The sequence below is a fragment of the Achroia grisella genome, unplaced genomic scaffold, assembly GCF_030625045.1.
Source record: "Achroia grisella isolate CSIRO2021 unplaced genomic scaffold, CSIRO_AGI_Agris_v1 utg544, whole genome shotgun sequence".
Lineage (NCBI taxonomy): Eukaryota > Metazoa > Arthropoda > Insecta > Lepidoptera > Pyralidae > Achroia > Achroia grisella.
In genome coordinates this window covers 4,261,596-4,287,813 of record NW_026712929.1, presented here as the reverse complement: position 1 = coordinate 4,287,813, position 26,218 = coordinate 4,261,596, and the positions used below count along the sequence as shown (strand labels likewise).

General features: G+C 34.2%; 2 protein-coding genes across 7 annotated transcripts in view; one reads left to right on the top strand and one right to left on the bottom strand.

Moving 5' to 3' along the window:
* LOC131847850 (dual specificity protein kinase CLK2) overlaps positions 1-14,194 on the top strand; it is a 32,685-nt gene extending 18,491 nt beyond the window's left edge. For 2 of the 5 annotated variants that reach the window (XM_059197525.1, XM_059197521.1), the window contains 10 exons: positions 4,020-4,101; positions 4,562-4,628; positions 5,529-5,642; positions 5,996-6,086; positions 6,744-6,923; positions 8,140-8,269; positions 9,495-9,639; positions 9,994-10,099; positions 10,546-10,693; positions 13,920-14,194. In XM_059197525.1, the coding sequence (XP_059053508.1) occupies positions 4,020-4,101; positions 4,562-4,628; positions 5,529-5,642; positions 5,996-6,086; positions 6,744-6,923; positions 8,140-8,269; positions 9,495-9,639; positions 9,994-10,099; positions 10,546-10,693; positions 13,920-14,026 (1,170 nt within the window). In that variant the 3' untranslated portion in view covers positions 14,027-14,194. Of the gene's footprint in view, positions 1-1,021; positions 2,980-4,019; positions 4,102-4,561; positions 4,629-5,528; positions 5,643-5,995; positions 6,087-6,743; positions 6,924-8,139; positions 8,270-9,494; positions 9,640-9,993; positions 10,100-10,545; positions 10,694-10,981; positions 13,154-13,919 lie in introns of those variants that run through there. The other 3 variants (XM_059197523.1, XM_059197524.1, XM_059197522.1) reach the window with 3 other exon arrangements.
* A 2,748-nt stretch (positions 14,195-16,942) lies between these two features.
* LOC131847936 (NADP-dependent malic enzyme-like) overlaps positions 16,943-26,218 on the bottom strand; it is a 46,274-nt gene continuing 36,998 nt past the window's right edge. For both annotated transcript variants that reach the window (XM_059197664.1, XM_059197663.1), the window contains exons 3-12: positions 25,782-25,940; positions 24,261-24,442; positions 22,542-22,702; positions 21,427-21,631; positions 20,494-20,620; positions 19,716-19,941; positions 19,249-19,391; positions 18,581-18,754; positions 18,004-18,127; positions 16,943-17,258 (exon numbers count right to left, since the gene is read on the bottom strand). In XM_059197664.1, coding sequence (XP_059053647.1) covers positions 17,122-17,258; positions 18,004-18,127; positions 18,581-18,754; positions 19,249-19,391; positions 19,716-19,941; positions 20,494-20,620; positions 21,427-21,631; positions 22,542-22,702; positions 24,261-24,442; positions 25,782-25,940 — 1,638 coding nt within the window. In that variant the 3' untranslated portion in view covers positions 16,943-17,121. The remainder of the gene's footprint in view (positions 17,259-18,003; positions 18,128-18,580; positions 18,755-19,248; positions 19,392-19,715; positions 19,942-20,493; positions 20,621-21,426; positions 21,632-22,541; positions 22,703-24,260; positions 24,443-25,781; positions 25,941-26,218) is intronic.

The window sequence follows — 26,218 nt, the reverse complement described above, 5'->3', positions numbered from 1 at the left end:
TAAAGTGATTTTGTAAATTTTCGGCTTTATTTTAATATCACATTGCAATCAAAATGAAAACCTATAATATATCGGTCATGTTGAAACAATTTATTGATTTTAATTATCCGAAAATACTCGATGAATGGGGTTTATGCTGGTCTGTGGTATGTAGTACGTACATTCGTAACATCTGTTTAAACACACCTATTTAATGCAATAAAAGTTTCATCAATTCGTATGTAGTTTTTAATATTCTAGTGTTAGAATACTTATCATAATTTGAAGCATTTAAAATAACGTGAAGATATTGCTATTATAATCGACCTTTGAAATAGAAATAGAAAAAAAATAGTGCAGAAAACTTCATCAACGAGGTCGCGCAGTTTAGGAATGCTTGTTGTGATTTTTGTAGAATTTCCAATAATGCAATGGCGTCGACTTGTTTGTTCATACTGTGTGCAACAATACTGTAAATTCTTGTATTATTTTTTAATAATGCTACTGAATTCATTTACACTTTAATAGATTTATATCTTTGAACGCGATACAGACATTAAGACATTTTGAGGTCAGATTTCAGTATATAGATTATTCTAACAACAGACGAACGACAAATAGATGTGTTATGATTAGTTTACAATGTGATAACCGTGAGACATGTATAGGGTTCGTGACACTCAACGTATCAAAGCGGCTCCATCCGTTCGATTCAACCATAACTAAAATGATTCAGAACTCTTGAAACGTAATTATCTATAAACAAGATAGATACGAGAGAACATCTGACCTATGGAGTAATGCTTATGTATTCTGTATGGAATGACTTCTTGTGCCGAGACATTCAGCGGCTACCGTGTGCGCAGGCGTCATTGTTCAGTGCTCAGTCGCACGCGCTCCACTGACCCAATTACTTGCAGCTTATTGACAAAACTGTCTTGGCTCTGGTGCTCACTGTTTAGAGAAAGGCGTACATATGCTTCACAAATGCAGGTGTATAATAGAATCAATTAGGAGCAATGAAGGCGGCCCACTAATAAAACAGTATACTTATTATCGGCTAAATTAGTTTTCACACGAAGATACATACTGTGATGGCGTATAGAAAATATTTGCCATGTTCATACGTAGGTGGCTGAATTACGGTTGACGTGAATCGGATTTATTCATTATTTCCATACAGAATGCAAATAATTACATGTATTGAAGAGCAGTTATACCAAAGGACACCACGTAAAGGAAAGTTGTGGATATTAATTATAAATGTTGTAATGCGAAGAAACTCTCGCGTGGCGAACACCTCGCAAGTGCGCGGGAGGGCGCTCCCACGGGTTGCCGATATTTTTAGTCCACGACCATTACTTGGCACCGGCGGCCGCACTCGACTGCGCTAGTGATCTTTCTGAAATTCGTTCGCGCTTAGGTACGCTCCCAATCTCTAGATAGACCCAGTCTAATGTTCGGTGCCGCGACATTCGCCGGTTAAACAAAGAAAAGTAATGTTTAGTCTGTCTTCCTCTAGTGTGAAATTATGACGTTTCTCGATTACTACGTGATATATCCTGGCTAGTGTGTGTGAATTGGAATCTGTTAAAGTTGTACAATATGGCTACAGTCAGTGCTAATGGCACGACCACCCCTCGACGAAATCGCTACAGTCGTGCTTCCACCACTAGTGTAACTCAATTATTGTCTGATGGTTATTCCAGCATTATGAATAGGCTAACCCGTCGTGGACCGTCTGAGAAATCTGATGCAATAGCTGATGCAAAGCTAAGTACGGCCAGAACTCGATACGATGAGAAGTTACTGACGAATAAAAATCCTGCACTTGCGAGTATACGACGTTATGAGAACAGTAGACATATTTCGCCTTACGCATCTCTAACATCCGGAGCCACTCCGGCGCCGAGAAAATTAGACGACCGAACTTATTCGAGTTACCTAAGTGGATCTAAATCTCGGATCGAAATGTCACCTTTACATTCTGCAACCTCAGGTATCAGTACTCTTAGCCGCAGTGACTCATTCCTTAGGGCTCATATAAAAGATAGTAAATCTTCGCCCTTCACTAAACGATACCCTCTCAAAGATGCCAACCACAATATTGACAATATATTATTAGGTAGTACACGTAGTCGTTTGGAAGATAAATATTCCTCAGTATTGGATAGAATTGCTATACAGAAAAAGGAAAGGGCCCGAAAAGACAAAGAGGACAGAGATAAAACTTTAGAGCCGGAGCCATCAGTTCCTAGAGGGTTAATGAGAAGTTTGACAACGGCAGTGTTTGGTGAAAATTCATTTAAACGAAATAATTACTCGCGTGAAAAAACTAGAGACAAAACGCCTTACAGAAATACCACAGATCGTCGTTTATCTTCAAATACGAAACAAAAAGATAAAGAAGAACTAAAGAATGGTTATGATATACCACTCAAAGATCGTCCTCACTATGGAAAAGACAGAGACAGTATTTATAGAAGACATCAAAGACGATCTCTTAGAGCTGAAAAAAGTGAAACTAAAGATAGAAAAGGTAAACTGACATTGCGACCTATAGACATTGATATCCATCCAGGAGCTCGCGATTTAATATCGCCAATAACAGTAGATATTAACGAAACGAACTCGAAATCAAAGACAACAAAAACACCAGCCTCTTCACCAATTAGAGAAATAGGCAGACAAAAACAAATATACTTTCCGTCCAGTGACGAAGAGGACGATGACAAAACTCCAGTCGGAGATCGAGTACTGACCGAACGGGAAACTAGGCGTAAGGAAATTCAGAGCTTAATAATGAAATATGCGCACCTGGATGAGGTATACGGCCGAATCACAGATAGAGATACTAAGGAAGTGCCGGCCGACGTAATCATACCTAAAAAACCGGAGCCCATAAGTGTTGGAGACGTGGTAATGCTACCGCCCGAGCTGCGCAGCCGACACCGTCCTCAGCGGCCACGGCATTTGATGCGGCGCGCGGTCACGCCGCCTGTAAGCACAACGCTAATCGCCTGCGCCTCTGTGTGCCGCTAACATACACCTGGTCCGTTGTTTTTCAATCTCTAAATAGGCTTGTACAATTATGTATATTCGTATCGACAAATGCATAGCCGCAAAATAAACATATTACCCTACTTAAAATGTATAACGCATACATATAATAATTGATCTTAGAAAGCTCCTACATTTTAACTAGTAACATTGAAACTAATTAAAGGTTGCATGCCAGTAATAAGTATACGTAGATTATTTACAAAAACAAATTAGGTAGTTTGGAATCAATGAAAAGTTACTGCATCAGAAGGTAGTTTTGAAAAAAGTGACAAAGTTACAACGTTAACTAACACCTTACCTTACTAATAAATAAGGCAACTAACAAATGTTTTGACCTGTGAAGTAAATATTATAATGATAAAAAAATGATATTGCACGTATTAACGTATTTTGTGCGTGTGTTTCAAGTTAATATGTCCTTTCTAAGTATAAAAATCTTTTCAAAGGCAAAGCTTAAACGGAATTATGATAATTCTACCGGTTCCACTGTTAGTAACAGATATTTTATGAAAAATAATTTTTCTAGACTAGTATATTCGGGTGGACACTATATCCTCAATATCCATTGTGTAAGGTGATTTTTACAAGTGAGAGTGTGTGTGAGGTGCATCGGTTCCCGTCCTTTCCGGTAAGTCCAGATCTTCCCTTTCCCCGTCCGGTCCCGCGCGCGGCGCACCAGATCGGCGGGTGGCCGAGCTGGTCTCGGGCGCCCGCCCGGCGCCTCCGTAGCGTCCACTCGTCTGCCCTCTAACAGCATGTACGACACACCATACCAATTGTCGCTTGTCTGACGGGCAACCGTTCCATTGTTTGATTGTTGGGTACAACACTACTCGGGTCGTGGCGATCGCGTGGCGCTCCTCGTGGCATGTGGCGTGGTGCGCTGGTGCGTGTGACGTGATGCCGGCGTGTGGCGCGTGTGCTGCTCTGGACTGCTGCTGGACTGGACCCTGCGACTGCGGCGCCGGCGCTTGCAGAGCTCCCGAGCACGCTCCTCCGTCAAGGACGACAAGGACGGACACCTGGTGTACTGGCCCGGATATGTCATGGGAGCGAGATGTTCGTGTCCACACCATAACTTACGAACATATGTATACAAATACACACATTACTCAACTCTACACACTTAAACACACGTCATTCAAATATTTTTGTAAACAGATACACATTTCATAAAATCCGACCCAGCATTTTGCAATAGTGAGGAATTTTCCTACACTAGCCCCACAATCGAGATTCGTGATTGTCAGTGATCTGTGAGAAGATTTAAATTTTCTCATTATTACTTTTTGTTTTTATAATTCTAATAATGAATACGGCAACAAGTTTTAATATGTATTTCCTCAAAGTCATGTTGGAGCTACTGTCATTGGTATCACTAAAGATGATTCCAATTGAAAGTGATTAATTTTATATAAATTTATTTATTATTATATCCAATACCAAAACCAATACCAAATTCCATCATGACTTATTTTCTATACCCCTAAACTAATAAGTTTACTTGATTTTATTACAGACAAAATCATCGACACGCTCGGTGAGGGCACCTTCGGCAAGGTGGTCGAGGTGAAGGATTTAGAAATGTGAGTATATTATTATTCTCTGCATCTAATATTTTTAATCTTTATGATTTATTCACATTTATGTATTTGATAATGTACATGCATTAAAATGACTTTATAATTATATATGTATACTGACATACAGAATAATAAAAGATATTAATTGCATTATAAAAACAAAGATAGAATGTTAAAACTTATGACTGAGAAGTAATTGGAAGAAGTCAGAAAAAATATGTATGAATAAATATCTTATTTTTTCTCGGTAAATCAGTACTTAAAAAAATATTTTATATTGACTAGTATTGAGTGAAAAATAATACTCTTCATACAAATTCTTCAATTTTGGGTGCTCTTAATTTAGCGTCTTAAAATATCCGTCATTTGCCAAAGTAAGTTTGACTCAGCCGACTTGCTCAGTCATTTCTTAGGTTGCCTGTCACTAGTTCTCTTGGCATACCCCGTTTACATAAATTAACATTCTAGTGTCCAAGAGAAGTGACGGATAAAGAATACCATGGATAACAAAATTCTAGGTGTATAATGTTATTTAGGTCTATAGGCAACGGTTATTACTTTCCATCTGGCGGACCGTCATTATTTTTGCCACTGCCAGTACTATAAAAAGATGAAGTAAAAATAGTTTATGGATTTCCGCTGTTAATGAGCATAATAAACAGATTTCAGTGACATATTCTACACTAATCACCCATATCAATCAGACAATCCAGTGTCATTCACATCTCTGCAAGCGGATGATGACACACATTGTTTGGCATTGCGTGCTTTACTTTGATTCTTCGTCGCTATTTTAGTTTGTTTATATTAGCGCGTCGCCTTTCAATACTTATTGCCAGCAAACACCGAATTTTATATTGTGCTAGTAAAATATTATAACAAAATGTAATAATGTTTTTTCAGGGAACACAGAATGGCTCTGAAGATAATCAAGAACGTTGAGAAGTACAGAGAGGCTGCAAAATTAGAGATAAACGTTTTAGAAAAATTAGCAGAAGTAGACCCAGATTGTAAAAAGTGAGTATCCTGTTGTATTTATTGTATATTGGTTTGCAAGGCAGGTCTAGTTTTGATCGGCGAGCGGGTAACGGAACGCGCGGTTCGTGTGGCAACTGATGACCTTGCGGCTCCAGCGAGGCGACGCGGCCGGCTGGCCCGCCGCCAGCGCGTGCGATGTCAACTCAAAACACAAAAATACCGTCTGCCACTTGCTCCTATATTTCTAAATAGATACTTTTTTCCCGCGCACATACCCACGCCCTTGATTTTCACGATATTATGTCTAATTATATTGATATTGTCTGCGAGTAAATATGAACGTGGGCGGTGTGAAATAAATTTTATTAACGATGACGTTATTTCCTTTCCAGTTTATGTGTTAAGATGCTGGACTGGTTCGAATACCACGGCCACATGTGCATCGCGTTTGAGATGCTCGGACAAAGTGTATTCGACTTCCTGGTGAGTAGAGTTTAAATACAAATTTTCACTGCATAATATTCTCCACTAGCCAATCATAATACGTATGTATAGATATTAATTGGCAGCTCTAATTTAACTTTTGATACACTAAAATAGATTTGCTGAATAAATATCGTCGATGTTATGCCAGGAATGTAATGCAAAAACAAGTCGTTCTAATAACGTAATAATTATATCTTAAAATATTTCCGTTTTCACACAAATGAAATTGTTTTTCAACTGGTATATGTCGACTTACTGATTGGGGGAGGCCTTTATCCAGCAGAGGACCTCTTCCGGGCTGCGATGATGATGATGATGATGATATGTCAACTTGTTCCAAACAAAAATGAACGCGATCGTTTGTTAAGATGGATATTTGTTAGTCTTTATTGCAAAAACTAGACGAATTCGTACTAAGCTACGTGCTATGATGAGACAATGATCATAGCACGTAGCGTACAGGTTGACACAGAAAACCCCTTCCACGATAAATTCTATCGGAAATATAATGTTTAATACAACTTAATTATTTAAATTCAATTTAGATCTAAAAATTGACACCCAAATAGTTAAAAACATAACTATCTATGTAAGCACCACTCTGATATAGTTAAATTATTTACATTATGTAATTATATGTGTTTGACTTTACAGAAAGATAATAACTACCAGCCGTATCCCCTGGAGCAGGTGCGGCACATCTCGTACCAGCTGATCTACAGCGTACTATTCCTACACGAGAATAAGCTCACACACACAGATCTCAAGCCGGAGAACATTTTGTTCGTAGATAGCGACTATGAAGCAGTCAGTGTATACAGTAGTTCTAAGAAGGTAAATTGATTTTGCACTAATTCATTTTCCGAATGAGTTTTTTTGAGTGATGACAAAATAGTGATCACGTAGACACTACCATCATCATCATCATCATGATCTCTGAAGGATGAGACGAAAGGGTCAATTGGAGTATCGTGATCAGTTGACCATGACTCAACCGCGATGATGTCCAGGCCTCTCATGGGACATCATCGCGTGCGTGGAGTCAATCTGATGGGTGTATTGTATACAACATATTCCTCCATTGCATACAATGTGAGACGGATATAAAATAATTATGCCAAATGAGTAAGCCATCTAAACAGCATTATTGGAAATATTCTTTTTTAACGTTGTGATTATCATTGCTATGTTCAGTTACGATAAACTCTGAAAGTACTTAAACCAATTTCTACGAACTTTGCCCCACTGTGTGTAATTTGGTCGAACTTAAGAGATATAATAGGTTTAAGCGACCTGAATATTGGTACTATTGAGCCACAAACACGTGGTCAGGTCAGCTAGGTGGATATAAAAAAGATAAAGACATATAGATAATACTTATTAATAGACCTTTGATAATATTAGGTCAACAAAATTGTATCATGAAACTATTTTTATACTTAATGTTAATTATGTAATAATATTCAAATACTATGGACATGTAAATTAGTTAGTAGCTGTAGTTATTAATATATTGTCCTTAATAAATTAGTTCCTTCGTTATTATATAATACATACTAAGAGTTACATATAAACAGTAGAAACAATGTGCTTTTATCATAAGTACATAATTAGTACAGCAATACAATTGGAGGAAAATCCCATGTATTTTATATAAATGATCGTATCAAGTAAACGATGTTTGCTAACCATTACGTTGTTAACAATAATTTTATTTCTATTGATAAAATACATTACTATTGTGTAATCATTGTAGTTCATGTAAACAGCTCTTGAATCAATTCCGATCATTCGACATTGTAGTACAAAAATCTGCAAGATGTAACATATTTTTTGTGCTCTAGAATACACTGGCAACAGTTTAAAAATTCATTGAGGGAACTTATTGGCTTTATAATCAATTTTACAGTTTCATAATTAGAATTGAATCTTAGAATTATATAATAGAATTATATAGGATTATAAAGGATATTAAGTTTGGACTTAAAAGTACACCTACTATATTTATTCAAGCATATATTTTATTGGTTATATGTACGTCCTTTTGCAGACCCATGACCTACTACGGGTGAAGCGCAGCGACGTGCGACTGATAGACTTCGGCAGCGCCACCTTCGACCACGAACACCACAGCACCATCGTCTCCACGCGCCACTATAGAGCGCCAGAGGTCATATTGGGTATGTTGAGTATATTGTATTTGCTTTGCTTAACAACAATCTGCAGATTTTGTCATGCTGAAAACGCTACAACACATAATATGTCTAGTAGCGTTTTCTTGGTGCTTGGTGCCCATTCATGCAAAAAACAAAATATCTCCTTTAGAAATTATATACTCTGTCCTGGGGACATAAAAATCATTGCTCCTAAGAATGTCCTTCAATTCTTGTCCCTGACGGGTATAGGTAGCGAACTTTGATATAGGGCGAGTATAATAGATCTATTGTGATATCATAGCTCTATTGTCTTAGTACCTAACAACTCAAAACTCTCAATAAAAAAAAAGTATTTGTTACCTGTCTCACTCGATTCAAATATATAGAAATGTGGACAAGTCAGATGTAGACTCAGGGATATTGGGTTAATAAGTACGTCGAAGGATTGGTTGTATAGACCATATTTATTGCTTGTCTCGTTGGATCAAATATATTGAGCTAAATGCGGGCAAATCAAAGTTGGTTTCACTATCAGTTTAACAAGTCCCCTGACTGGGTAGTCAGGGGACTTGTTAAACTGATAGTGAACAGTAGACAGTAAAAGTATACAGTTAAGACCCCTTAACAGTTGTGATAGTATACTTTTACTGTGACTTGGAATGACAAACGTTGGCGGTATGAAAAGAAGTAATAACACCATATATATAATGTAAATAACACCATAGGCATCACAGTGACATCCACAGTTATTCCTAACAGGTCCAAGTTCCTGTGTAACTATACTGATACAATAAAATCAATATCTGTACACCAATTCGTAATGGATACATGTTTACATGAGTTTTGTTTATTGTAGACAAAATAATGTCTTGAAATAGAAAAAAAATGTATAAATAGGTAAAGTAACTGGTATTGTAATAATTAATATAATAACACTAATAACTCAATTAGGGATACAGATAATGGTTTATCTTCCTTCCTTGAATATTTAGTATATATTATATGAATCACTTTTGGGAAAGTACTATTATAAACTTGTTTATTACTGTATCCGCCCGAACCGGATGTCTGTAACCTAAATTAAATGCATCATGAGTTATATTTTCCTGTTGTGTTTATTACACTCATATAATAAAATGAAATCCGACATCAGTAAGAAGTAACAATTACATACATATATATTGATAATTCCCACTTCAGTTAGTTCGTATTTTGTTTTTCTAATAAATGTTAATTATGTTAATTTCAGAGCTGGGCTGGTCACAACCGTGCGACGTGTGGTCCATCGGTTGCATCATGTTTGAATTACATCTAGGCATCACACTGTTCCAAACGCATGACAATAGAGAACACCTCGCCATGATGGAGAGGATATTAGGACCTATACCTTACAGGTACGTTTCCTGTTAACGAAGCATATGCTGCAGAATTAAACATATAAAAATTAAGCTTAATTTTATCGTGTAATATTTGAAAATAATATAGATAACAATTGATATTTGAAACTTATATATAATCATGTGTCTGCCTCTTGTTTAATTATTCTGTATGCAATTTTGGCGTCTTATGGTCTAAATTTGTAGTTTTAAAGTGAGTCATGAAGATGAAAAATAAAATTAAATCGTGAGATGTATAGTTATTGAACTTTATTTCTATAAAATACATTGCACATGGCTATTAATTTAATTTTGGCAAAATATAGTCTTATTTTATACATAAAACTTACGAAATGTAATGTTTGTTAATAGAATGGCACGCAAAACACGGACGAAATACTTTTACCATGGCAAATTAGACTGGGATGAGAAATCATCGGCCGGCAGATACGTCAGAGAAAACTGCAAACCGCTACTGGTAAGTACTTTATTAGATTGCGATGAGGCCTAGTTTTACTGTTAGAAAGTGAGTGGACGACGTAAAATTATAGTCATTTCTCTTTTAACATTAACAAGTAGAAGCTTCCTTTCGGCGTAATTATATATTATAGGAATTAACAAAGTGGTTTGTATGTCACATGCATGCTCGAATGCATATTCAAAACATTGGGCTATAGCAGTGACCTGACTTTTGTCATTAATAATATTTTTTATGCACGACTTTAGAATGGTGCTTTTCAACGAGAAATTGTAAACGTCTTATATATTAATTAGACCTAAATTTGTAGTAAAATAAAATATATTATTGTTATTATTCTGTTTCCCTAGATTAGATCCCTAGTGTCATTAATGTTTTTGAGCTCACTTTCCGCCTGATCGCTTGCATGATTGTCAAATAAAATCGTTTTTTTTTTCTTTTAACAGAGGTACCTACAGAATAACAGTGAAGAGCACCGGCAACTCTTCGACCTGATTGCGAGGATGTTGGAGTACGAACCCTCGCAGCGAATCACGTTAAGGGACGCGCTTAAACATCCCTTCTTCAGCAAACTACCCACACACCAGAGGCTCGGTTGGTAGTGCCAAATCCTACTAGAATATCTATATAACATATAATGATAGCACAAAGATGGGTAGAATCGCTTCGGATTTTATTACATTCACTGTATAGCGTTGTTCATATGACGAAGCGTCCATTTGATCAATCCTAAGATGTTGAACAAAAGTGGAACTTAGCCAAACTAAGAATAGATAGTAAATATATTGTATATATATTCCTATCTAGTGATACTAAATTTAAATTGTATCTCTTAAAATTAAAGTAATGTACTAGTTAAATCACAGATTTCTTTTGTTATAGGGCACCAGTTTTCAAGGCCATCATTCCTTAGGTCAGGCCTTTTATTACACTGTTAGACGCTTTTATTAAAGCTTTTTTTTTTTATCCAAACTCATATTGCGACATGATATTATTTTTCTTTTAATATGTGTTGTTTATGTGTTAGTGGTTGATTGGTTTCGCTTATATACGAAGTGTTTAAATGTTTATAACAATATTTATGTACGTTTTTGACTTGTATTATCTGTAAATACTATGAATTTTATTGACGTCCAATTTCGTCCAAACAACGTTGTTATCGATGTTAATATATTATATGTAACAAAATATTAATTGGTCTCATTTGGTATTTACTATTTACAACGATTATCACGTTATTATGGCTGTCACCGTAACACAGAATGTCACTTCGTGTAAAACTATCGTATCGTGATCGAATAAAATTTTAGTAATAGGTACGGTTCGAGAATCCTAGTGATTGTTTATATATATCTCTCGATAGAAAAAACAAATCAGTCTTATACAATGATTTTTTTAAAATTGTTAATAATAAATATGTTGAATACCGTTTTAATAAAAAATATGTACTTAAATATTTGGGAGAATAGAACTCATAGAACATATTATTATTAAGTATATGATGCATTGATACCATAGCATAATAAAAATATTATAATAATTTAGAATTCGTTGTAATAACGTTATAAATCTGATCTTTTTATCGTGTGCGTCTGTGTGCATACTAACTACATACAGCCACTAACTCACACTCATATGTTTCCTGCTCAATGATGTAGGAATTATATGGAAAAATAATACTTCTAATTTATAATATATAATGTTGCATCATAAATAAAACCGTATTTATGTGTAAATTTTATAAAGAAATATTAACTCCCGCACAATTTACTATTAACCTAACAATTGGAATAAACGGATTAGTTCAAAGTAGTATTATTATTAATTAATTAAAAGTCAGAACCTATAAAATTTATTAATTGAAATTCATCCTAATATTAAATACCAACTAATAAAATTAATAGTAATTTAGTATAAATGTTAAAAAAGTTATATTATAAGATTATATTATATATCAATATATAGTTTAATAAAAGTGTTGACCTTTGAAAATGTTTAAATTATTCTGTTTTAAATAATAAAACCGGAATTAAGTTCGGAATTATCGATTAGAACGAGCCGTATTCATTCGACGCCCATAAAAGATTGAAATCGCCGTAATTTTTTTTTTTTATTGTATAAATATACGTAGTTGTGTTACTTGTATTATTTGATATTGCGTTCAAATAAAGTGACGCAATCCTTGTATAGAAATGCATTTTTGTAATAGGGAAATCAAAAAGGAAACACTGTTTTGGCAGTCTTGCACAATATAATGTCATAAATATATTCAATTTTTTAATAGTATGCGAATGCAAGTTATACGTCGTACGTACGTCACTTTATATGAATGTGATCTGGATATGAGTAATTTATATACTTGTGACTAGTTGTAGCCGATCATCCGCTGTAAAACCTTGTTCAGAAAGGGTTATGCCTGGTAGTTAATCCACGTTCTGTTTCCGTCCCTTTATTCCGGACAATGTCTGCTGTGGCTACATAACTGGAAAGCCTAGTGAGCTGAATGAGTTCGTTGAAATATTATATCGACTGATGTTAGGGAGTCACAGTCACTCTAGTATAATCTTGTATGGTATTAATTTTCTTACTTGTTATTTTTTATAGTGTTGTAACGAACTGCTTATTAAGTTTATTTTTACCAACTTATAAAAATGACTTTATTTTTTACGCAACATCTTCGGATATTGTAAACCGATTATGGTCATGGTGATCTCATACTTGTTTTGATATATGAAGTTTATTTTTATCAAAAATAATTGTTTTGTTCATCATGATTATTTACACAAATAACATTAACCTATTTTGTGTATTAAATGTAAATAGATGTATCTATATATTTACTTTAAGATAAGAATATAAAGACAAGATGAATTATAAACTACTGTACTTGATAGATCGTTACGTTATCGTTGTTATCACAATATCAAATAGGTCTATTAAATGAACTTGATAATAATTAAACAAGGTTCCTTCGTGGGCCGGCGAGTGTTGCGGGCGGCAAATGTAGTGGCATTTATGTGATATTAGAACAGTCAGCTTCATGAAGGTCAATTTTATGTTTTGATTATGTTACGATTTACTTTCAGTAAATCGTAAAAAATTATATGACTAACGAAGTACATATATTTTATGTAAAAACATCGTAATAAATGGAACATTATTATGCGACGTTACAAGATCTGTAAATGTTTATAAAAATTATGTAAATTTATTTTTGGAACCTACGCTTCAGATTTCCGCCAAACCCGGTGCCAGACATAACTTCAAATGTTTTTACACATATTTGAAGATGAATGAAGTCTTCAAAAATGTGTAAACATATTTCACCACAAATGATTTGCAAACATGTACGTGCGTACGTTACTATTAAATGTTTCCCGTATAATGTCGGTGTTTGATTGCATATCATGTTTAAATGCACAAATATGCCAGGTTTATTGCATACTATGCACATATTCAAATATTTGACGATTTTGTATGTGTTAGTTGTTGTTGTTGTATCGTAATCTTCATATAAATCCTCCGCTAGCTAGTCTAGGTTTAAGGTTGACATGGCTCGCTAAGACGGCGTGAGTTCGGGCGCCTGCGAGCAATCAGCCGACCGGTCGGCAAACATGTGCACACTTAGTGCTCAGCTTTACACAAGTGTACATTTAAACTTTAAACATGAGATTCCATCAAACACCGACAAGGCACGGGACATGTTTGTAAATTTAAATACTTGACGTTTTTTAGGCGTTTGTTGTTGTATTGTAAGATGTCTGGCGGCGGGTAGATATGAAGGTGACTGTTGACAAGGTATCGGTTGGTCGGTTTGCAGGCAGTGACCGCGCGCGCTGCGGCGGCGAGAGCTCGGGCTCGCGCGAGCGGTCGGCCGACCGGTCGCACGATCGGTCGCACGAGCGATCGCACTCGCTCAGCAGGTGACTCCGCCCGCCGCCCGCCCGCCTGCTAACTTGTACAGTCCCAATAAAGTGATAAGTGATAATTATTTTTGTCGAACATTGTAATCTAGGTAATATTTTGTTGTGAATCGGTACTTCTCAATTTGTATTTATAAATAATTATTGAAATAAAGACTGTATCGGTCTTAAATTGTATTTTTATTGGTGAAAATATACCTATATCCTCTAACACAACGGTCCCATCTGAATAATTCAAAATACAAGTTTTAGAAGACAAATGTGCATGGCAGTAGTCGTTCATTCAATGTAATGTTACACATAAGTAATAAATCTAAATAAACTGGCTTTAAAAAAACCGGTTGTATTTCTTACCAGTCATTGTCAATTGAATCTGTATACTGAACTGGACGGTAGGGATAAATATTGCTACAAAAAGTTTAACATTCATCAGAGTCTAAAATGCCCTACATGAATGAACGATTTGATTTGATCTATACTTTATTAAAGCAGATATTTACAGATGTTATTTCTCAACGATCGATCATAAGTCTGATAGACCTACATGAATAAAGATATTTTGATTTTATTTGACGATTGATAAGTTAATGAAACATCTTGAGTTAGTAGTAGGGATTTTTTTAAAACACTTATTATAACTTCAATTTTATTTCAAATTTACATATAAATACCACATCTTATGCATTTTAATATATTATTTAACTTAATATACAGCAATTTGATACTAATTAGCATCCATTTTTATATGTGGATGAATTTAGAAATCATTAACAAAGATCAACAAAAGATTTTCAATAATAAAAAGGTAATACATTCGAATTCTACACTCGGATTGTATATAGTTGAAAAACAAGATAATCTTTACTTTTTGACTGATTTCTTAATTTGGGTAGATATAAAATATTTCGAATGTACTCACATTAATGTTCATATAGTATGTATACATAGGTTCATCAACGTGTTCCTTCTATTTGGAATGATTGACTATGCAAAAATAACATTGTTTATTATAAATTAATACTTCACCATTCAGATTTTCCATATAAATATTACCGTATAAGATAAAATTCTTTGCTACTGTCGTTACTATCTTAGAATCAAAACAAATGTCAAGAGAAAATAACGGTAACAAAGAAATCACGCATAAGACGAAAACACTAGATATTGCTGTCTCATTCTATCTCGTGTATGCCGTAAATATTGATTTCTTATCCATACACTAATTTGCCACTTGTCTAGGCTCTTTATTGTGAAGTTATTTACTCCCACATATTTATCAATATCTAATATTGTCAATTGTAAATAACTAATGTCATTATTATATTTTATAGTTAACAAGTGGTGCAGATAACATACGGAATACATATGAATCTGATAAAAATTAGAAAATATACAAGGTATTCCGACATTTCAGTGGTATTTATAAGAATTCCTCACAGGAAGCAATACAATAACGAGTATAAGTTATTAAAACACCGCAAGCACCTCCAAATTACAAGAGAATACATATTTTTCCGTACACATTGGTAATATTTAGACATTCATAAAATTTCCCTTGAAGTAAGCCATTATTAGAACCCACATCAAGGCAATACCATATTAATAGGATAATTTATTAGGAGACTAACCTTATTTATAAAAAAACTGTTTCAACTGTTTTCTAATTAAAAGAAATAACAAAACACTAATTAAAATATGTTACAAATGTTTTAGAAGTTCCAGTTTTTACGAATAAGTCAAGTGAGATTATGGAGAGAAAATGGAGAGACAAATAATTATACAATAATTAATATATACATAGACAATACATTGCACGCACATTGTGTACACATAAATCTTGACAATGAACACATTCTATATTTTCATATTTAAGCATAATTATTGTATTGTATTAATTTATTGCAAAGTTCGTTAGTAACACTAAAATATAATAAACATATCATCACATTTTTGTCTTTTATAATTATTATAATAATAAAAATCATTCATTATAAATTAAAATTCCTTTCCAAAATTAAAGTAAAAATCATCTATTAGTTTCTTTCGTCACAAATGTATTAAAGCCAGAAACAAAATGGATACCTTATATGTATTGAAAGCAACGAATTTAAATACCAAATCGGTTTCTTCAAATGTCATAGACATAATTATTTAAAAAGATATAAGTACAAATAGTTTCCATAATATTTAATGTAATAAATAAAGGTTTCATGACTTCTTGGCTTTTATAATTATCTAGGAACTAAACACTTAATATGTGTATCAGATGTCATATAAGCATAATATTAAATAAAAAAATAATGACGCAAAATAATATTAGAAATTTGTTCGCCTCAGAAATTCTGCGTACATCTAAATACTTTGTCGATAATTTGATTACATAATTATATTTACACATTCTAAAGATGAACACACATACTTACAAAAACTATTGTGATAACATCATCATTCTTGATGACACCATCTCCGAAACCTTATTAAAAACCTTGCCCACCAGTCTGATATTGCCAGAAAAATCTGGAAAACTTGATGTAACCAAGCCACTATGCAGATAGATATCTAACCATAATCAAAAATTTTGCCTCGTTGATTTCCATGAAGAAATGCGTGTTCATCATTTAGGTATATGCGCAAAATGCTATCATAATAATAGTGGCAGCCAATGCACATACAAAACACACTAAATAACAATACGGATAAAGTTAAGTTATAGCACATCATTAACTTTAAGATATTGTGGGATAGGAATTTGCAAAAAGGATATAAAACATAAACATAGTTATGTCTGAAGTCTCCTACTTTTAGACTAAAGACAGACGTAATTAATTATCTTCAAAGAGCCTACTTTAAAATAAAAATAAAACTGTTTTGTTAAACTCAAATTATAAGTCCAAGTGAAATTGTAAAATCACAGTACTATAACCAAATCAATTTCTAAACACTCCAAAATCTGAAATTGTATTTACGTAGTATATAATTACAGACTTCAGTGCGGATTTGCAGTCTTCATTTATTATGTAAATGTTGAAATTAATATGTATTATTTAGTGCGTTTTGTTTGTAATTATTCGCGAGAGTGACGTGAGGGGTTAGCGGCCGCTAGACTCGGTCGACTTGTGGTGAATTATCAGGCCATGAGTAGACGGGAGGCACGGCAGGTGAATACCGCACGTCGTACATCTGGGCGCGGATGAACTTCTCTGTCTCGAGAGGCTGTGGCTGCACGGATGCTTTGTCTGCGGGTATGGAAACATCATCAGATTATTCATTATATTAATAACTTGATATAATCCGAATGGATTTGTTTATATAAAAATAAATAATTTTCTAAAAGTAGAGTAAGTTACTCCTTATAATATTAGCTATTTGCGGGCGAAAGTCCAATTAAAAACGGTCCAGCCATTGCAGAGATTAGCAATAACAATTAGACAAAAAAAATTAAGTGCTATATATACTGTCATATGCATTTTGTCAAAAGCTGTTTATTTCAAATTACAGACACATCGATTTTTATTTATATAGATTTTTGAAGACTTCGAAAAGGTGAAGTTCTTTCAAGTTGGTTGCTAAGAAGTGGCAAAGTATTAAAGATGCCACGTGCGTCGTCAATTTCAGACGTCCATTTTGGGCTGTTTATGAATATGGGCAACGGTGTTCGACAGCTTGTTTGCCATTCCAGTCACATTTTATATTTCTGAATTGAATTGAAGACGAATTTCTTTATTCGTCAGTATTATAACAATAAAATAGGCAAGGAACCAATAGCAATCGTAATAATAATCACCAATAATAGTTCCAGTGCCCAAAGTTAATTATTGTAACCGATAAAGGCTATAAACGAATAGCAGAGAGGATGGACTCATTGCCCTCTCTTAGTGATAGATCATTGGTCTCGATTAATCTTAATTTTATTATAAACAGCAATTGTAACAGTTCATTATTCAAGATAAATAAAGATTAATATTATTATTAAATAATTACCAGTTTGGTAGGCGTGCTCGACTAGTTTCTTGGCAATCTTGACCGAGCACTCTTGGATATCTTCGAGTGGTGGGTAGAGACTGCCGTGATCCAAATTCTCCTGTGACACTATATCAGCAAGCGCCTGCCAAAAGGGAATAAACAAATATAAATATATGACATAACTAGCTCTTACCGCGACTTACTCTGATTTATGACAATAATAGTAAATGTCCTTATGCCATAATTTATCTATTTCTCACATTATAGTATGGAAATTCTTTGAAAAATAACTTTATTTAGAGTTACTGCGCTTTTTGATCGACTGTCGTGACTCCAAGATTACTTGTACAGATTACTTACTGCATACTTAATTATCACCTATTTATTTAATTGTACTTGTAACATATATACTTAAATATAACTCAATCAAGTTGTAGAGGGTATGGGTTTATTAGTATTTTACATGCTATGTTACCGAACAGGTGTTGTAATATTATATACACTGTATTGTGTCTATATCTGTAATAATACTTGTGCATATAAATAAATAAAGAAATATAGCTACAATAACTAGCTCTGTAATCGAGAAACCGACCTGTGCAGCTAACAGCATAAAGTCATCGGAAATGTCGACAATGCCGGCGCAAATGATGCCGAGGGCCAACCCTGGGAAGATGTAAGCATTGTTGCCTTGTCCCGGCCGCAGGATCCGTCCATCTTTGGTGCGATATTCTGGGAACGGAGAGCCAGATGCGAAAATAGCGCGGTCCTGTAAGACAATGTAATTATGTAAATTTCATGTTTAATTAAAGATAACTGAAATTATTTTGTAAGGAAGCATAACATACTGGTCCCCAGGAATGGCGATGTAGTATGATAATAGTTATTTTCAATATCCAGATGTTGTATCTAATGATAATGAAATAATCTAAGACAATGATAATGAAATTAACGTTTTACAAGTTGGAGCCGGGTAGATACTCATAGTCCCAAGATATTATAAACAGAATATGAATTTAAGTATATCGATAGTAACAAAAGAATTTTTGGAATCACTTTTTGGTTCATATTATGCGCATAAGAGTATTTAACTCCAACTAAAACGAGTTGATATGAAACATTAACCATTATGAAAAAAATGAAATGATTGACGACAACTCAATAGATCTTTTGTGAGATTCTATCTTAATTGGTATGAAAATGAAATCACACAGAACACATGTCATTTAGTCTATGGTATTAAGTTCATTCAGTTGAACGTACGTCTGTGTTGCTGTATGCCTCCTCAGCGGTACACTCTGCTTTGCTGGTGGGATTGGAAAGAGCGAATATGACGGGACGCTCATTGTAGTCGCCCATCTTGCGTAGAATGCTCGCTGTGAATGCGCCACCGATCGCAGCCGCACCTGTAATAAACCAACGATTGGTTTGTATACATACTTTATTAAACACAGTAACGTCTAGTCCAGAACTACAATAAGGTTGTACTATGGATACTAGCAATCAAATACAAATAACTACGTCAGTATATTTACCAATTCTGTTACATAAAAATAACTACATAACTACTGAACTTTAATAATATGATGTAAAAAATTAAAGGTTATCAGTCGACCAAAAACCAACAATCCCTTGACCTTCCTCCAACCCTTATATTCTACGTTTAAATATATCCTCTTCCCGAGGGTTTCAAAATATCAATCAAGCTAAAGTTACAAAAATTAACTCACCGATAAGTACAGAAGGTTTAGCCTGATCGACGACTTCTTCAAGAGTGCGGACCGGAGGACAGTCTTTAGCGAATTTCTCCTTGTGTTCATTGAGACCACCTTCGGGCCTGTTCTTTACGATAAGTCCTTTCGAATCTACCATCCATATTCGGGACCTGGCGTCTGCCTCCGACGAGCCCTCGGCCTTCATTGCCATTACGCACAATTCCGCGATACCCAGCGATGCCTGAAACGTTCAAGTTAATCTAAAATAAATGAGAATCCTCAGAATTCACTCAGATTCATTGGCATTCCATTAATAATTTTGGGGAATTGTACCAAAATAATTTAATATAGGTAGTTTAAATATATTGTGTTTCCAAAAAGATTTAATTCTACAACATCACTTCAATATCTTTACTTTATAATGATAATAACAATAACCTTCGACAATTTACAACAGCATATAGTCTCAAGCAAAGCAGAGCTTATGTTATGGGTACTAAATAACTGATAGAAATACATATAGACAACATTCAGATAAATACAACCGATCATAATGTGCGAGGAATTGAACCCACGATCATCGAAAGTGATGCGGGGTGCTAAAGCGCTAGACTACCAAGGCCGTCATATATTACATATATCTACTTCTAGACTGCCTTGTAGAAATATTCTATTCTGATTTAATACTCGACTAAGTTAATGATCACCTTTTGTAAAAATAGCTAATATGTCCATACAGCAAGATTTAAAATACCACATCTCAAAAGAACATGTAAATATTAAGTATATTCACCTCGCCAGCGCCTTGGAATACGATGGTGTTTTCAGCCAACTTCTTGCCCGTAACCCTCAGGCTGGCCAGTAGACCAGCTACTGCTACGGACGCTGTCCCTTGGATGTCATCATTGAATGTACAATACCTTTAAACAAATCTTCACTGTTATCCCTTACGTGATACAATATTATAGATATGTATACCGTAACCTGTGGTTATAAGGATTTACGGAATGGTGAAGTAACTATGGTCAAATGACTTACCACCCAGACTTAAATGTAGACTACGAAGGTTTGTTAAGATTGAAGGTTTTTAGTATGGGGCATTTTTGTCGCATACTGAACACTGTGTCTATTAAAATTTCTAATTCCATGGTGATGGAAAACACTATTAACAAACAAAGTTGATCTAAAAAATGACGGTAGCCTTAGATTCCATTTTATAGTCGACGAAGTTAATTTTCTCATATGTTGCATTCAAGAAAACTTCCGCAGACAAAGTTATAGTAACTTTGACTACCCCATGTAGGATTACAGGTCGGGAGGAGATAGGTATATTGAAATCAGAAGAATCTAAGCATTCTAAACTTGTTCTTCAAAGACTCTTATCTAATAAATCATTATGAAACTAAGAAATATTAGCTTAAGTTATAATCGAAACCGTATGTCCTTGAAATAATTATGTTCCTGACCGCTTACTACCTTTAGCATTTCCAAATGCCATGTGTGGGAGGCGGCAGTATTGGTTACCATAGTGACAGCTGTCAAGCAACTCTTCAAAAAGCGTATAATAAGTAGGTATACGATTTGGCACCTGAACGGTCCGGCTGTCGAGTCGGTTTACCTCTAATCAATCATGAATCACAAACTTTATAGCTCATTCGCCTTTGACCATAGTAGATACAATTGAGTTTTATTTATTTAGGATTGTTAACTTGGCATAGGTACATACTTTCCACGATATCTCTCCAGCAGCCTGAAGGCATTCGCATTGCCAAAGTCCTCAAACTGGATGAGGCAGTTCTGTCCGAAGCGGCGAACGACGGCCTGCATAAACTCTTCTATGAACTCGTCATACTCTGCTCCACGGACCCGCCTCTGACGAAGCCCGATGTACAGGGGATCGTCCAGCATAGATTGCGTGTTGGTGCCCACATCTATCCAGAGAAAATATAAAATTAATAATAATAGAAAGTAACAGAAAGGCTATTAGAAAAATTAATACAAGGAATAATAGTAATGAAAATTAAGCCAAAGATTAATAAAATTGACAAAATCATTACATGGACAGTACCACTATTGTCAAAGATCAATTATATTTGCCAGCCATGGTATATGCATTCCCACTAAGATATCATGTCTCCATATCCTACTATTTCCACATTTCTTTAATTGGTAAAAAGAAATAGACAGTATCAAATGATAAACACTTATTCGGTAGCCTGTAATTTGAGATTTTACTATAAAAATTAAAAACAAACAAATGTACAGTACTGTACCACTGGCCGTTATCACGTCATTACATCAAATAAGTATCTACTATGTTGGTAAAATAAATATATGACTAGTGAAGACAAATATTTAGATACATTAACTGCTGTAGGACTACTACTATACTAGCAGATTTGTGTGGTACGATATAAACATTTCATAATAAACTTCATAGTAATCAAAACTGATTACAGTTTTTTTGACGTATTATTTTTAACCATATTTTTTGTGACTAGAAAAGATATGAACGTTCAAATCCCATACAAACATTAAAAATTATATTACATTAGCACTCGCAAAGATTTTTCCGGCACCACCCGTGGTTGACTGGAAGAAAATGGCACAAGATCGAAGTCAGATGTTTGTACCATTAAAGTTACATAATTGTAAATACAAGGCAGTGAATTTAAGAGGCATAGCATCTTATTTCTTTGTCGTGGCAATGCATATCACGGGTTCACATAACAACGTAAGTACTATTCATGTGTATAGGTGTGACGGTTACCGTTTATCATCATGTGGTTTATTTGCCATTTTATATGTATACAAAAAATAAATTAAATGGAGTGTACGAACCGAGAGTAATAGGTAGACATTGATGCGGCTTGATGCCGGCAAGTGCGGTGTAGAGAGCCAGCTTTCCGACCGGGATGCCCATACCGCAGGCACCGAGATCACCCAGACCCAAGATGCGTTCGCCGTCGGTCACCACGATTGCTCGCACATCCGTCTCGGGCCTAGTCAATATAAATAATTGATATTATACAAAAATTATTTATTTGGGATACAAACAGTACAATGTTGTTAGTATTTAAATACATATGAATATGAGTTAATTATAACGAATCCAAGGATTACACAGCTTATATTATAAAGTAAATAATTTTATTTTTTGTTCATAAACAAAAATAATATAATAACCCACAATAGATAAGTTTTTAAAAAAATTGCGAGTTGTCTGCAAGCAGAGATGAAGGGTAGAGAAAACATGTTAAGTCTTCCCTAAATTACATAGAATAAGGAAAAACAGCTGAAAATGAATATAAAACTACTATCAACAAGTATTATGAAATGTGCTTTATTTTCAGCAAAATAAAGATTAGACTTTTAAGATGAGCACCAGGTCCCTATTTAGAGCCGCATGGACAAAATAAAGATCGCTAACCTGCGATAGGAGAAGGCCTGGCAGCCAGAAGAAGAAGAAGGAGTTTCATAATTTTCTGTCTGTACCTTTGGTCTTTGGTTATAAACAATACACTAAAAACAATTGCAACAATGTCCTTAATATAGATAGATATAACATTTGTAGAAACTATAGTAAAAATACTAATCAATTTAACACAACATCAACCAATTATATTAGCGTGACATGCAAAACATATGATACCATGCATGAGTAATAGCTGCATTACCGATTGTATACGGAGTGGTGGTAATAACCGGTATGACCCATATCTAACAATGCATGTAGATATCTTTGGTTCATTATTCAATTCATTAAACAAACCAATAGGTCAGTAGTCAGAATGGTATCCATATATTGATGCTAGTTCGATAAGATTTCAATAATGTAAGTAACTTATTGTCTCGAGTTTAGATAGATGGCCTATAGACAAACCATACTTCATTGCATTATAAAGTCAATCTCCTAATTCATCGTCAAATTCATTAATAGACAAAAATTGAAATTCACCCTATATTATTATTTTCAAAATACTTTGTCTTAAAATGCTGTCATATCTGAAGAGTAACAAAAATAGAAAGATCGTCGCTGAAATTGTATTGAACCATGAACAATTATTTCGTAGTAGAATTTATTCATTGCTTCCCATTACAAGCATATAGATTGGATTTCAGCACATTATTTCAATAAAGTATCTCTAAATACTGTCACCTAGGACATACATTAAAGCTGAGTGGAGCCATTTCAGTGCATTATTGGATGTAAAAAATGTTTATTTTATGTTTATTTTTTAATTATGGTAAATTAAGTTTAATTATATGTACATTTAATTTGTTCTTTTTTTCGTTTGTTGTTTATATTGTATTTTTACATTGCACTGAATAAAATATTTTTCTTTCTTTCTTTCTTTCTTTCTTTCTTTCTTTCTTTCTTTCTTTCTTTCTGTCACTAAGACTTCATAAATACATAAAAAATCTTCATCAAAACCACCTATGCCACTGTTTTGAATTGATCTCTATCTCTTCTAGGAATACACCTTTACTCACATTGTCTCTAAATTATATTATTAATGTATTATCTGAGCAATACAGAATAAATAAAAATAGACTCACCAATTTTTCAATATGTCGTAAACGTGTCCCTTGTCATGTATGGTAATGAAGAGTCCACGAGGGCGGCGGTACACGAGACCGAACTTCTGGCAGGCGAGGCCCACAGTCGGGGTGTACACTATCGGCATCATCTCGGACACATTCTCGCCCACAAAACGATAGAAGAGATGCTCGTTGCGATCCTATATGGAACAGTTATCATATTTAGATATATCATTCTTATTTAAGACACAACATTTTTCATAGGATATAAGCCGATCTCGTCTTTCACGTTTCTCGTTTTAATGTCTAGATGCGGCTTCAACTAGAGGACATGTATAACCCCATTATACAACTCGAACCCAAGATGTGTATTTCATCTAGTAGTAGTGTATGTGTGAGCTGATAAAAACCATCAAATCAATAGATCCCTAACAGTCAATAATTATTTAATTTTAGTTTAGTGTTTTTTATTTGTAATAATGTTAGTTATTATGGTTTGTTAACAAAAACCCAAACGTGACAACAAAAATAATGAACGTTTCTTAACGTCCTGTAACTATACTTAAAACAGGAACTCGCACTATGCATGGATCTGTGGAGTTGCAGTAAATTCGGCCTTGTGAATAAAACAACGGGATTCATGCTTCACGGCACCCTCTCACTGACATGCGAATGAGACCATGCTATGCCGACACTGCTTACCTTTTATATACTTTAACTTTAATTTGTAAGTTACACAAACAAACAACAATAGGTATATATAACACAATGTATACAACAGACACATTGTCACGATATGGGCGTACTAGTGCCCGTATCATGACAATGTGTCTAAATAGATATATAAAAGAAATATTATTAGTATATGTAGCTACGAGTATGTAACCTATATTTGTTTGCCACCATAATATATAAAAGAAAAAAAATATATTTTAATGGATGACCATTAATTAAAACTTTCATTACTGGCTGTAATATCGTCTGGTTTCTTTTTGAGATAAAAGACTACGCTCAGATTAATTTTCATTATGATCCGTTCAGTCGTGTAGTTGTGAGTAACGTAGCAAACAAACGGACAGATATACCTACACTGTTTTTAATTTATAATATTAGATATTCGAAAAACTACCGTCATCATAAGAAAGATCAATGTGAAATGAAATGACAAGTGTAAATAGGTATTTTAAACTTTATAACGTTATCATGATCACGTTCAAATACTATCCTTTGTTCAACTTGTTTCATATCAGACAAATCAAACACTTGTCTAATATCGTATTTCTACAAATCATACAAACAAGCGTGTAAACTTTCTTTTCGCATAACCATACATACCTATATTCATAAAAACAATAACCTATACACCAATTTTAAATTTAAAGTATTCAATTTTAAACACAATAGCAATCTTGTTCAATTAGATATAGACATATTCTAATATAATTATTTTTTTAAACTACCGCTTAAAACAGCGTAATAAATGAAGAGAAATAGAGAAAATGTAAGAAAGAAAAACATAACAAGATAATGTTAACTTACCAATAGTCCCATAAGATAGATATATTTGTTAAGGGGGTCCTCGTATCTATCGATGGACAGTTTGCACAGTTGCACCTGCTCTTCTTGACTCTTGACCCTGGCGGGCAGCAGGCCGTGTATCCCCAGCACTTGGCGCTCCTCGATTGTGAAGGCCATGCCCTGTTGAAATTTAATCACAATTAGCATTTTCGGCTGTATCTGTGAATGTCTGTGGCATCTTAGCTCCTAAAGGAATTAATATATTGTTGCGTTTTTTTTTTGTTTGTAAGCTGACGTAACCCAGTTCACAACTATTATTTTATTACAGTTTTTTTTTATTTGGTGTAATTTATAATTTATAATATATGTATATAGTATATAGAACTCAACTAAAATATAGAGGAATTAAATAGTTACTCTATTTCTTGGATATGTTAAAATAAATATGCATGGTATAT